We start from the raw sequence: 14,973 nt of genomic DNA on the forward strand, positions 1-14,973 counted from the left end.
TATTATTTTTGCCAGGCAGTGTGGTGAAGAAAGAGAGGTTTTTTAGTCAGAAGACCTAGGGTTGAATCCTAGTTCTTTTAGTTAAAACTTGTGTGACTTTTGGCAAATCTTGTGATTTCTCTGAGTATTAGTTTTCTCATCTGTAAAATGGAGGGAGGGTGGAATAAGACTAGCTGGTTTCTGAGGTCCCTTCTAATTCCATATCTATTGTACGAGTATTTGACCTATAAAATGGCATACTTTTATATTTCTTGGGTTGAAAATTCCTGTTCATTATAAACTATATATCTGCAGTTCTCTTAGGTGAGTGAGATTAACATTATCCATGAACTAAAAATGCTTTTCATTTCCAGATGGCTTTGTTTCTCCCCGTGTTTAATGGTTTGGCCATAGGTTTGGCTGAATAAAATATAAATTTGTGCTTATATGTAAGAAATGCTAAGGTTAAGCCTTCATGTATCCAGAGAAGCAAACTAGAAATTAAGTTTTGGGGTGAACTGATGAGTACTACTCGAACTGGTGATAACATCAATCAATGCTTAAAATTTAATTTCTTTTGTGCCTCAAGTCCCTACTCATCTTTGTCATTCAGAATTCTTATTATCATTTCAAGACTCAGTTTAGGCGCTACTTTCTCTATGAAGTCCCCTCTGATCCTCCTAGTTGCTAATATTTTCTTTCTCAAATTACTCTGCATTTCTTTGTATTACACTATTCAGCTTAGTAGAGTGTAATCTCCTTGATTGCTGGCACAATGGATAGAGGGCATATTTTGAGTTAGTGAGAGTCATCTTTCTCAGTTTAAATCTGGTCTCAGACCCTTACTAGCTGTAGGGTCATGGGCAATTCACTTCACCCTCTTGGCCTCAGTTTCTTCATTTGTAAAATGATATAGAATAGGAAATGGCAAACTACTCCATTATCTTTGCCAAGAAAATCCCAAATTGGGTCAAGAAGAGTCAGGCATGAGTTAAAACAACTGAACAGCAACAACCTCCTTGAGATCAGGGACTATTTCATTTTTGTCTTAGTATTTAAGCACTTAGATGGTGTCTGACACAGAGTAGGTACTTAATAAATGTTTATCAAATTGAGGTTGCTGATTATTTTTTGGCACTGTTGATAATAATACCTTCTCTACTAAAATGAAACAAGATTATGAGGAATGAATGAGATAAAAATGTGAATATGTGTTTAGAAAAAAAATGATAGCCAGATCAAGACATTATTATAATGAGTATTATTTTGGTTATAAAATAGTAAAAAAGCTCTTTGAATGGCAAAAGTCCTCAGAATGATTAAAAATGAATGGCATAGTACAAAAGGGCAATGATATGGGACATCTGGTTTCTCTTCTCAGTTTTTTTCCATAATTAACTGCTTGACCTTGTGCAAATCACTTTACTAATATGAGCTCCAGTTCCTTAATCTATAAAATTAAGGACTTTATTAGGGAATGATAATATAATAGTTCATATTGAATATAATGCTTTATTGTTCACAAATAAATGTTAGCCCAATTGATTCTCACAACTCTATGTGGTGGATGTCATCATTATCTCCATTTTATTTGAGGAAACTGAGTCAGACAGGGTTTAAAATAACTTTCCTGGGGTCACCCAGCTAGTGTCTGTCAGGATTAAAACTCAGATCTTTTTTTACTTTAAGTCCCACATTTTATTCACTGGCCACCTTTTAGCTTCAAGAGTCTGTGATTTATCTTTGTTTCTTCCCCCAATGAGCTCGTGGCAATTTCTGCTTATAGGAGCATTATACAAATAAATGAGATCTGGCAAAATTCTAGTGTAGTTAAAAATAGTATGAGGATCTAATATAGAGGTCTTTCCTACCCATTCTTGACCAAATACAGTCTATTTATCAAACACTGGCAAAGGTGAACGCAGGGGAAGGAAGGTGATCATTTCTGAATTTACTATTGATTGGGACTGAACCAAAAAGAATGAAGAAAATTCTCCCTGGCTTCTGTTCATCTTGAATATAATAATGAGTTAGAGAAGTTCATTATGCAAATGATTTTTTTACCAAGTAAATAATATTGAATTCCACAGTCAAAAAATGGAGCCTCAAGGGGAAGTATCTACTGGTTGTGGCCTTGAGATACTGGGATCCTTAAAATATAATCAACTGAATTATTTACTTTTCAAAATCTTATGAACACAACTCTTTAGATTACATTTTGCAAGACCTCTGTGTCTTTTGCTTTTCAAAAGACTAGTACAGGTGACTACAATGAAAAATTATTGAAAATGAAAGATCAGAGATCATCTAACCCAATCATCTCATTTTACAGAGGAGGAAACATAGGCCCAGAGAAATGAAATGCCCTGTAGAAGATATGTGATTAATGAATAGCAGGTCTGAGATTAGAACCTGACCCTTGGTCCAGTGATATTTCTAGTGTTATATGACACACTACTTCTCAATTTAAGAACTTAAAAATTATATATCACTCTTGGAATCCACTTTGGTACTCATGCTTCTGTTGTGTGGCTTGCCAAGAAAAATTAATTTAACCTAGAGTAAAACTAAATGAAACATGTCAACACAAAAAGGCCAATGAGGCAATCTGGATGTACAACTATCCAGGGCATACAAGTTTGGGCATTATTTTATGACTGCTTCTTTTTAAATTCCTGGAGGAAAGGGGAAATCTGGATGCAGTTTTGCTGCTAGGAACAGATTTGTTTACTAGTGATGGTGACAATGATAGTGTGATGAGTGAGAGCTTTTTTCACTTGTCCAACAATTACCAATTTAATCCCCCCCTTCATTGACTTGGATTCAGAATGAGGATCCCATGCCAAAGAAAGGAGAAAGGGTGACTGTTTTGTTATTCTCACAGCCTGCATCATAAACCTTGGAAATAGCTGTCTAGCACAGTTGTCCTAAAACAGCATTTGAGACTAAGGTCATTGAAGAAGGTGATGTGGGTAATTCCTAGTGGACCAGTTTTGTCCCAATGTCTATCATGCACCATCTCAAGATGATTTAAACTATCTTTAAAATAGCAGGTCACCAATGATCTCAACTAAAAGTATGTCTGTAATTTGGACAAAGGATATATTTGGGGGAAGTTCCAGTTATGTACAGGAATCATCAGAAAATAGACTTGATACTTTACCCAACATCTGATGGAGACAGCTGGTACTGATCATTGTGGATTTTAGCCCTATAGGAGCTGGATATTAATTTATCTTGGTGTTAATTACTTTATCAAGTGATAATGACATTTTCTGATCACAGTTTAGATGACAGACCTTGCTCTCTGACAAAAGGTATATAAGGTGAGTGCATAATTTGGTATATTGCTACTGTTATGGAGCTTCTTCCTAACAAAAATTTATTCCAGAAAAAAAAGACCTCTTTGGATAGGACTAGGATGTCAATTATTTCTGTAGCCAAAAGGGCCACTGGCAAGCCTATACTATAACCATGGATGTCATTGGAGGAAAGGGAGAAAGAAAAAAAGGAGAGGTGACAAAAATAGTAAGAGAAAAAATCAGGAAGAAAAACAAAAGATAGGGAAAAAGAAAGGGGGAAGCACACTGTGAAAAGTCTTAAAATATTACTAGTAAGTATCCCAGGGGATACCATAACATATAGAACTGGGATCAGCTTTAGTGTTCATCTAGTCTGGCTCCTTCATTTTACAGAAAAGGAAACTGAGGCTGTAAGCTACTTATAGAAGATCATACAGATAGTAAATTAATAGAACAAGATTAGGACTGACTCCAAATCTAGGTTTCTTTCCATTATACCATGAGCAAGATAAAGACTAGCTAGAAGCTATTCATCTGTTTATGGTGCTAAGGATATTATGAACCCCAAAAGTAAAGAATTTGAAATATTTATAGTCATAGAATTTGGGGCTGAAAAAGAACCAATTTTCTCCTTTAATTGATGAAGAAATTGTGAGCTAGCTCACAAATGTGGTAAGTCACAGAGCTAGGATGTGAACTAAGAAACTAGAACAAAATACTTCCCTTTCTTGCTTTCTTGGTGATTTCTCAAGTAATACAAAGCAACTTTCAAAATTCAGAAATATGTGATTTTCATTAGAACTGACCATCTCAATATTTGACTTTTTTGAATTTTTTGACTGGGCACCTAGATATGCATTTTGGTGTTCCTTTCCCTGATTGCTTTTTAGCTAGGAAGGGTTTGAGCCGGCAATATATGTAATGGGAAGGATTATGGGATCACTGGAGATTGTATGTTCCAGATAATAGTCTTAGCCTTTACTATAAGCTCGAGTTAGATGAATTTCACAATGTTACCTGAAAGCAATGCTTGATCTCAGAACAGTATAGCTTCTCTTTCTTAATTATTTCTCCCCCTTCAAGACTCTTAATTTTTACAGCTTTGCCTAATTATTTCTTGAATTAAAAGAAAGCCTGCTTCCTGACATCTGTCTCTAAGTTGTTTTTCCTCCCCTACTTTTTTTTCACCACCACCTGTCCTAACATTTATACATGTGTGGTGGCAGATTTTAAAAAATAACATGGAAAATAGAAGGAGCATAAATTTCACATATGAGCTTCTTTCAATGCAGAATTGCTTTGCTTTGGGATAATAAGGAATAGGCCAAAAATTCTACTCCAACAGAGAAGAGCATATAAGAGTCAATGGCTAGAAAAAAATGAATGTTATTTTTTTCTGATTGTGTTTATTTTCTTAAAGCATAATTATCATAAAATGCTTTTAATGTTGAAACTATCCCTCTGTGACTATTTGGCCTTTGCTATTTCTTCTTAGGAGAAATGGATCTCCCAGTCTTTCCAGATATGCATGTCAAATTCTTTGGGAATTTGGACTGCTTAAGAGTTTCAAGGCTGACTCTGTAATGCTTGACTCCTGCCGGATTGACCTGTCTATCTGAACCAAAAGCCACTATACGCCTCATCATTAGTCTTGTTGCAGCTGTGAATGTGGATGTAAGTTTAAGGGGAAGTACTTTTGCAATAGGGTTGTAAATGGGCGATAAAGATTCATCTTACTCAAATATCTTGGATAATATAATTTCTAAATCCCAAGATTTTAAAAATAAAACAGCTAGGCCATAATTTTTGCACTCTATCCAGTTTTTCATACCATATTCATTTCTTCAAGTCAACATTTTTATTTAAATTTTCTGATGTAATATATGAAAATAAACTACTAACCGCCTTTACTCTTGTGGTTGTCAAATATTAGTTCTTTGGAATTTTCGTTAATGAAAATATTTTCTTCTGAGTTCATTATAATGTTTTCATTAAGTGGTATGATTAATGACAAACAGGCATTAGAGCATGTATAGAATTTATTAGTTAGTGAATGATGGTGGAGGAAACCTAAGAATTAAGTCATATTGGGTCCAATAGGACATTTCTGAAGACAAAACCATTTTTAATTCACATCAATCCTTGAACTTAAAATTTAAATTTTTTTTGTTTTTCTATAATAAATGATTGGTACTGTTATATCTTTAAAAATTAGCATAAGATCCTTCTTCATACTCCTGAGATTTGTGAAGTTCTTTTATTCAACCTTATCATATGTGTTCATGACTTGAATACTAGAGTTGAAAAAGTTATTAGTTTTTAACATTCTTTCCCAGAAGTTGGGATGATTAAGCTAAATTTTGGCAAAGAGACAATAGGAAGGGTTTCAATTTCAATTGCAAATGCTACTTTCAAGAAAATTATTCTCTCAACTTTTAGGAAGATGACTGCTCACTCTTAGTGGTATTTTGTTTACCAGGTTTATTCATCATCTCTCAAACAAGTTGGAAGAAGGTAGCAAAATTATGGCTAGAAAAGGGAAACCATGATGTGCAGATATCGCTCTTGAATCTACTAAATTAAAATTTTGGCTATTTTGCAGTCAGTATCTAAGCCTGAATCAAAAACTACAATCTCTGTGAACCTCAGTTTCCTCATCCGTAAAATCAGAGAGTTGGACTTACATGCCCTCTACGGTTCTTTTGAACTCTAAATCTCTGATCCTCTGGCTATTCTGAGAATTGTTTTCAATCTATCTCTTAGTTAGATCTCTCAGAGAAGTATATTTATTTTATGGAGAATGTACTTGGTCAAGGGCCAGAAACTAGGGCTCTTCTCATCAAATACTACTAACCAAGATGAGAGAAAGCTACAATCTGGATACTCCTGGGAACATTGTGCCAGGCATAGTCTAAGAGTTATTCGTTGTTAAGTGTCTTATAAGGCAGATGAATAGGGAACCAAAGTAAATATAAAATGTCAGTGAAAATCTACTGTGATCCCATTCCCTGTGGGTTATCAGATTGCATGGAGCACCAGTCTGGGAACGACCTTCAGATACTTCTGCTATAAGATTTATCACGAGCAGGTTTATTGCACATGAAAACATTTTGAATTATGGACTGCTTTTCTTCCTTTAAGGATAATTATCACAACTGAATTTCTACTTATGTCAAATCACTTATCAGAGAGGACTGACCTGGCAGGACAGGGGTCCAAGTTACACTCTTGAAGCTTTGGTTTGGGTTTGACGTTCTCTGGGTAATAGTGGCAGTATTGATCTGCTACGACACGGCTGCTCCGCAGATCATAGCATTCAGCCGAGGTCAGCTGGTAACCTGCAACATTCAAACCATCCAGACAAGTTCAAGCCATGTAGCATCCACACCAAGACAAATTATTCCTGTATTTGAGCCACTTTGACAATTGATACTTTGGAAGGCCTATTCTTCATTGTACCAACCATTTGTTACATTGCTTTGACAACTCTATATTAATCAATGACCAGTTCATTCAACACAATTCCATGAAACTCACATTTAAACATGTATTAATTACACTGCTTTAATCATTTTGTATCAGTAAATGGCCAGTTCATTCAACATAGTTCTACGGAATTCATCTTTCTGGAGTTTCCTCAGGAATTTTTCAAGTTGGAATTGAACCAGTGACCTAAAGATCTCTACAGACATATCCTTTAAGTCTATTGCATTGTAATGTTTAGACTCTCCCTCCATCTTTTGAAATACTACACATCTTTGGAAGTGCAGGTGATAGATTAGATATTTCATGCTTTTCTTCATCTCCCTGAGAGATGAGTGATTTCTCCTTGATCTGAACCAAATACTTTATTTGTATTTTTCTTTAGAATTTATTATATTCACATTTGAATTATTTTTATTATATTTATTTGAGTACATAGTTTTTTCTGCTAAAATGTAAGGTCCTCGAGGGAGGGAGGGGTTTTTTTTGGTTTGTTTTTTATTTTTCAAGTCTATGGTGCAGTGGTATCTTGCTATAGTATGTGTTTAAAAATACTTTTGAAGTTAATTTAATTTATATTTCTCTAGCATCTAGCACAGTGTGCTATGAGATGCAGGTTTAATAAATGTTTGTTGCTACTTGAATCAATAATTTGTAAAGACATAATCAGACTGGGAGATTTCAAGGGTTCAAGGATTACACCTTTTTTTTTTTTCAAACTCCAAAAACCTGATATTTTTCACTGAACAAATAAGGTGCTCAGTAAAGCCTTACTAATTAAGCAACCACTTAATCTATAATTTTAGGAATGCATTACTTCAATAATGCACTAAAGTAATTACTGTCCCTTTAGTGACTTGGACCCTAGGAAGAATAAAGTCTAAAATAAATAAAAACACTTCACAATACCCATAGACCTCTCTTCATGGTATTCTACTTTCTAAAATGACCTTAAACCTACATTCTATATTAGTTTATTCTCCCCCTAAAGAGTCTTGCTTTCCCTCTGACCCTTAACTGCATTTTGATACATGTCCTAGCCTTGACCTCTGAGGTAGTTCTTGGGGGAGAATTAGTCAATCAATCAATTAATCAAAAAGCAGTTATTAATCACCTATCATAGTTGCTGGGGACACAAATACAATGAATAAAATAATTCCTACTCTTTACATTCTAAACATCCTAGAGAATCAAGAAATAAATATGGCAAAATATTGATTAGTTAAAGGAAAATGAAAATTTTATTTTCAGAATAAAATTATCATTTGGTTATACACCAAGCTTGACTACATCACAAAATTCCTTAAATTTCAATTCTAGTTTTCTGTACATAGTATGGTTTTTTTGAGATAGATTTGAAATAAGATATTAAATATTCAAGCATAATCTAATATTGGCTTTTATATATTAGTCAGTCAACAAACATTATTAAGTAACAATTTAACATAGTTCTTGCCCTTGAGAAGTTTATAGTGAGTCAAGGGAAACAACATGTGCACATTCTAGAGGTAGCCATAAAACAGATATGAGGAAAAGAAGTAAAAAACTGGCCTTCTGAGTATCCATGAACTACAAATCTCTTATATACATCATTTTTGACAAATGGTGAATAGCACCATCACCATGTTATGTCAGAGATGTAAGAAATTGAGGTGGAGAAAAGCTAAATGACTGAATATTAAAGGCTTTCAGGAAATCATCACCATAAAAGGATGAGAAACTGAGTTTCCTGACCTCAGGTTATATTCTCAGATAATACACGAAAAACCATAATATGCATAAAATAATATATAATATACATTAAAACATGAAAATCTTTTTTTTCTTCCACACTTTTTACCTTGGTGATTTTATCTATTCCCTAGCCTCAAACCTGAACTCTAGACTGTATTTATAACTAATGTAACTGCATATCTCCTCATGGATTTGTGACCAACAATTCAAAATCAGTGGGTCCACAATCATTATCTAGATTATATAGTAGATAGAACTCTGTGCCAGATGTCAGAAAGATCTGATTTCAAATGAGAGTTCAGATATTTACGTGTAAACTTGGGCTAGTCATTTCACCTTTGTCTCGGTTTCCTCCTCTGTAAAATGGGAATTGATAATAATAACAGCTACCTCTCAGGGTTGTTGTGAGTGTCAAATCAGATCATAATTGTGAAGTGCAGTGACTGACACAGAGTAAGCACTATTTGAATATTAGTTTAGCTAGAAGGGAAGGGTATTTTTTAAAATTTAAAAATCTCTCTATATGTAGATATGTAGATATATCTATATATTTATATAATATTATATGATCAAGATATTAGTGATGTCAAAACCAAGTACTATGGGATATTGAGGCAGAAGGTCATTACTTACTGAAAGGATCAAGGAAAGGAGGGAACCTTTGATATAGGTATTAAAGGAGGTGTGGGAAATTGAACAAAGAAAGAGAGAAAAGGAGGATAATCTAGCAAAAGGGAGCTGCATGAGATAAAATGGAGAATGTTTATGAAATGCTTTGTAAGCCCTAAAGTGTTCTACAAATTCTAGTTGTTACAATTATTATTGTTAACAGCATAGAACCAAGAGAGTTCAGGATGTGTTTTGGGGACCTAGAGAGGCAGGAATAGTGGGAACTGGAAAGGTAAGATGATGCTAGATTGGAGAGAGCCTGGAATACTCAGGAAAGAGTTTGAAAGTCCAACAAGAGCTTGAGTACTGACAGAGTGACTAGCTCCTTTTTGGTCTTGGAAGTTCTGCTGTCTTTGAATGTGACTTAAGACCTCACTAGCTCTGTTGTTAGATCACAATACCAACTTAGACTTGTGCTCTGCTAAAGCCAGTAATTATTTATTCAGTTAAACTGGGGGAAGAAGGGAATAAGCATTTATATAGGGCCAACTACATGTCAGGCATTGGGCTAAGTACTTTTACAGATGGCATCTCATTTGATTCTTACAAAAACATTGGACAGTATGTGTCAATTCATGATGTCTAACCATGCCTCCCCCCCATCATTTCCTGTGAAACTGATTTTTTTTGTACCTAAGACTATACTTTGTTTTGTAAGATTCAGTCCAATGCTCTACTGGCCAATGGTCAGTGAATTATGGCTTGCAGGCTTGTTTTTAATTAATGTCTAAGCTAAGCAGTGAGGTGGCACAATGGATTAAGTGCTGAGTCTCATCTTCCTGAGTTCAAATCTGGTTTCAGACATGTATGAGATGTATGACTCTAGGCATGTCATTTAACTTTGCCTCAGTTTCTTCATCTATAAAATAAGCTGGAGAAGAAATGGAAAACTACTCCAGTCCTTTTCCAAAGAAAATGCCAAATGGGATCACAAAAAGTAGGACATGACTGTACAACCTCAAAACTGAGCTAAGAAGGAGTTAAATGAGCAGTGGGAAGGATTTGGCTCTTAGATAATAATTTGCCAGTCACTGTTCTGAACCACTGCAATATTTTTAGACACAAAATTGGGGTCATCAGTCTAGAGAGAATGAATGAAATTGCCAAGGAAGACAAGGAATGGTTGGTGAGATAGGAATAAACTTGAAAGAGCATGGTATCTTCAATCAAAGGAAGAGTGTAATAGTAGTGATTAGCAATGTCAGAAGTTACAGAGAAGCCACAGAAGTTGAGGGTTTAAGAAAAAAACCTAGCAACCAGATCTGGCAATTAGGAAGTTCATTGGTGATTGAGAGAACAATTTTAGTTGAGTAATGAGGGCAGAAACTGTATTGTGAGGGGCCAAGAAGAGACTGGGTAGTGAGGAAATGGAGGCATAGGAGTTCACTTTTCAAAAAATTTAGCAGTGATGGGGAGAAAGAACATGGGACAGTAGCTAGATTAATTACATGGGAAAAGGAAGAAGTAATGTGAAATCACACCTCGAAGTTGAATCAAGAGCAAAGAGAGAAAGATTGAGTAATGGAGAACAAGGAAGCCATATATTTGAAGAATACAATGATTTTTAAATAGATGACTGCCACCTAATTTCCTATATGGAAAAAGAAGTAGTTAAACCAGTTTTTGCATAGTCTTAGGGATTATTTGAAAGCATCTGTCACAAGCAGCCCAAGTCTCATAAGATTTGAAATTAGAGCACCTGAGTTTCAATCCTAAATCTGCCATTTACTACCTGTATCACCTTGGGGAATTCCCTTGACTTCTCTACCCTATATCTTAAAAGGAAGGGTTGGAGTAGATGACCTTTAAATTCTTCAAATTGAAATCTATGACCTTAAGTATTTGAAGATCTTTATCACTCCATGATAAACATTATTAGTTCATAAAACAGATTTTTATGTGGTAATGACTCAAAGTCTAGCACCATTATACTTTATTAAAATAGTTTATACTAGAATAAGATAGTTCTTGTCATCAGCTTCCTCATCTTTAAAATGGGGATAAAAATTGTAACTACATCATAAGATTGTGGCAAGGATGAAATTAGCACATGTAGGGCATTTTGTAAATTAAACTGCTATATTAATAGCACTGTAATTTAATAACTATATTATCTATTATTCCTTAGGCAGAGAGATTAAGTGATTTGCCCAAGGACACACAGCTGGTAAGTATCTGTTAAACAGAGGATTTCCAGACTCTAGTCCATTGCTCTATCCACTACGCCCCTAGCTACTTGTAATCTCATTATTTAGGAGTTGTCAGGGTTAGTAATGGAGGAGTCTAAGGGAAGATACAGCTATAATACAAGATAGAACAGATGTTACAAGAACCATAGAAACTGTTACAGAGTCCAGTTGCTGGAAAGAATGATTCCAATACTCAGATGACAATGATTTTCAAAATATAACAAAAGATTTTTAAGTGGCAACTGTGTTCCTAATAAAATGTATAAGGCTTAGAACCCAAGAATGTCATTATGAACAGACCTTAAAGGGTATCTGTACGTGAATCAGTAATAATAAATAAAGTTGCATGTTAATAATATGTATGTTAAGGGATCTTAAAGAATACTTGTATGTTAACAATAAAAAAAATAAATAAATGTATGTGTTAATAGTTTGCATGTTGAATAAACATGTTAAGGGTCTTTAGAGAATATTTATGTTAATAATAAATAAAGTTGTAGGTTAATAATATGTAGGCTAGGGGACCTTAGAGAATTTGTTTATTAATATTAATACATTTATATGATAATAACATCTGTGTTAAAGGATTTTAGAAAATATTTGTATATTAAGAATAAATAAAATTATATGTTAACAATATGCATTTTAAGAAATTTTAGAGAATATTTGTGTTCATAATAAATAATAATAAATTAGTATGTTGATAAAATGTATGTTGAGTCCTTAGAGGATATTTACATGTTAATAATAATAAATACACTTGTGTGTTAATAATATTCATGTTAATGGGTCTTGGAAAATATTTGGATATTAATAATGAATAATGATAAAATAAATTTGCATATTATTGAATATATATACAAAGAAGAGGAGGAAGTGAGAATTCATGGTAACATTTATTATTATTTTTTTTATATCAAGACCTGGGTCACAATCTGAGAAACAGAGGAGACCTCAGTTATCACCTAGTACAATCCATACCTAAAAGGAACTTCTGTACTCCAGCCCCCTTACTCTATTACTTACTTACTGGTGGTCATCCATACTCTACATCCCTATGGGGGAAGGAACTCACCACTTATTCAACAAGGTCATTTTTATTTTGGGTAGCTCTAATTATTAGAAAGCCTAAATTTGCCTCTTTGCAACTTCCACCCATTATTCCTCTTGTCTCTGGACAGAAGAAAAGGCTAATCCCAATTTCATAGTTATTGTAATCACATCTTGCCAGTAGCCTTATATTTCACAATAATAACTGGCATTCAGAAAGATTTTTCAATTTTGTAAAACACTTTGCATATATTATTTATGTGCCTTAAAATGATTCTCTGAACTGCAGACATTATTATTCCCATTTTATAAATGAAGAAACCATGGCTCGGGGAGGCTAAGTGACTTGTCTTTAATCATACATCTAATAAGCAGCATATACACTATTTGAACCCAGGTTTTCTTGAGAGCAAGCCCAATAGTTTATCGACTAATCACTGACCTAGAGGGTATGGGTAAGAAATCACAAAGTGTGGTTCTCATTTAAAAGGAAAAATCTCCAAAATTTCTTTCTTCAATCTTTTTTTTCAGTGAAATTATTTCCTCCATGAGTCATTAATACAGTTAAATGTAACAAAATATCAGGTTCTAAGAAATATCAAATTATTGGCCAATCATCTTTAAACAAAGTAATTTTATATTAAGAGGAGACAGATCAACTGGAATTACTATATTGAAATTCTCAAAATGTTGAATTAATGTTTTTAACAAGAGAGCAGAAGTACTTAATGGTATATTTGAATAGCTGTTCTAAGTTATGAATTTAATGTATCTCTCTTCAGTCCTCTTCAAAACCACAGTACATGTTAATTTTCAGTGGCTTTCTCTTACAACATGAGAAGGTATACTAAATAGTTTGACGTTAGTTTTTGCAAAAATATACCTCTTTTGCCTTTGCAAAACCACTTAATCTGTTTCCCAAGGATTCTGATTGTTCATAAAATAACAAGTGCAATTTCCACCCTGGTATGAATTTGCATATTATCTGAATCAATAAATTTATTTCAGTCTGGAGATTGAGTATTTGGCTTCCAATCCCAACCTTGCCCCTTAGTTACTACCTACATGAGCACAAGTAAGTCACTACCATTTCCTAGTAGACCTCAGTTTCCTCATGCAATAAGATGGATTTGGGGCAGATGACATCTAATTCTCTTTCAAGTCTATATCTTGTGATCCAAAATAGTTATTTTATTCACCTAAGAATCAGAGAATGCATTGCAATCCACCTAGCAATTTGACTTAATATCATCAGAAACTAAAAAAAAATTAAGCCTTATCAGGAACCAAAGGGCTTTTCCTCTGCGAAAATAAAGAAAACAGAACCTTCCCCAAGAAAGGAAGGATGCCTTGAAAGAGGTCATTCTCTTTCTTCCACAGGAGTATGTTGCCCTATTTAAAGGAGGCAACTAAACCATACCCTCAAGGTTTTTTTTTTTTTGACAAATCATTATTCATCTACAATAGCCAACACTTTCTTAGTCTAATGAATGCTATTACCTCCTCCACAGGTTGCTGAGCAAGGGAAGAAATCAGTCTCTCTCCACCGATGTATGATGGGCTGATAAAAGATGAACTGAACGGTACTATCAGCAGTTCCAGCATTGTGGACCTAGAAGACACAAAATGATAGTAGCAGAAGAAGTGGGATTTTTTTTTTAAGAGGGGGAAATGAACAAAAATAAACACAGTAGGATCTGACTCCCTCCCTCCCTCCTTCCTCCTTCCCTCCTTTTTTCCCTCCTTCTCTCCTTCCTTCCTTCCTTCCTTCCTTCCTTCCTCCCCTCCTACTTCCCTCCCTCCCTCCTCTTTCCCTCCTTTCCTTCCTTCCTTCCTTCCTTCCTTCCTTCCTCCCCTCCTACTTCCCTCCCTCCCTCCTCTTTCCCTCCTTTCCTTCCTTCCTTCCTTCCTTCCTTCCTTCCTTCCTTCCTTCCTTCCTTCCTTCCTTCCTTCCTTCCTTCCTTCCTTCCTTCCTTCCTTCCTTCCTTCCTTCCTTCCTTCCTTTTTTCCTTCCTTCCTTCCTTCCTTCCTTCCTTCCTTCCTTCCTTCCTTCCTTCCTTCCTTCCTTCCTTCCTTCCTTCCTTCCTTCCTTCCTTCCTTCCTTCCTTCCTTCCTTCCTTCCTTCCTTCCTTTTTTCCTTCCTTCCTTCCTTCCTTCCTTCCTTCCTTCCTTCCTTCCTTCCTTCCTTCCTTCCTTCCTTCCTTCCTTCCTTCCTTCCTTCCTTCCTTCCTTCCTTCCTTCCTTCCTTTTTTCCTTCCTTCCTTCCTTCCTTCCTTCCCTCCCTCCTTCTTCTGTAGCAGCATGAATTTCTTCTGTATGTATTTGTTCAGATCGAGCTATTCGTACTTGCATCATCTTCCAAATCTTACTTCTACTTCCTCACATAAGCACATTGGGTACTGAGCTAAAAGTTCAACTGTGGTGATTTTACAATTATCAGAGATGTAAGTAAGATAGATACGCAAACACTGGCAAGATCTGTTTTCTTTAATTTTTGTTTGTTGTCCTATGTCCAATTTAATCCATAAATGCTCTCCAGATGATGTGGCTTATTTGACTCTCCTGCC

At 34.9% G+C, this 14,973-nt stretch overlaps 1 protein-coding gene across 3 annotated transcripts in view; it reads right to left on the bottom strand.

The window, feature by feature from the left end:
- Window positions 1–14,973, bottom strand: part of ADAMTSL1 (ADAMTS like 1) — a 1,092,747-nt gene that overhangs the window by 197,545 nt on the left and 880,229 nt on the right. For all 3 annotated transcript variants that reach the window (XM_056805329.1, XM_056805328.1, XM_056805331.1), the window contains 2 exons: window positions 13,907–14,018; window positions 6,481–6,619 (listed from right to left, as the gene is read on the bottom strand). In XM_056805329.1, the coding sequence (XP_056661307.1) occupies window positions 6,481–6,619; window positions 13,907–14,018 (251 nt within the window). The remainder of the gene's footprint in view (window positions 1–6,480; window positions 6,620–13,906; window positions 14,019–14,973) is intronic.

The sequence above is a fragment of the Monodelphis domestica genome, chromosome 7 (genome assembly GCF_027887165.1).
Source record: "Monodelphis domestica isolate mMonDom1 chromosome 7, mMonDom1.pri, whole genome shotgun sequence".
NCBI lineage: Eukaryota > Metazoa > Chordata > Mammalia > Didelphimorphia > Didelphidae > Monodelphis > Monodelphis domestica.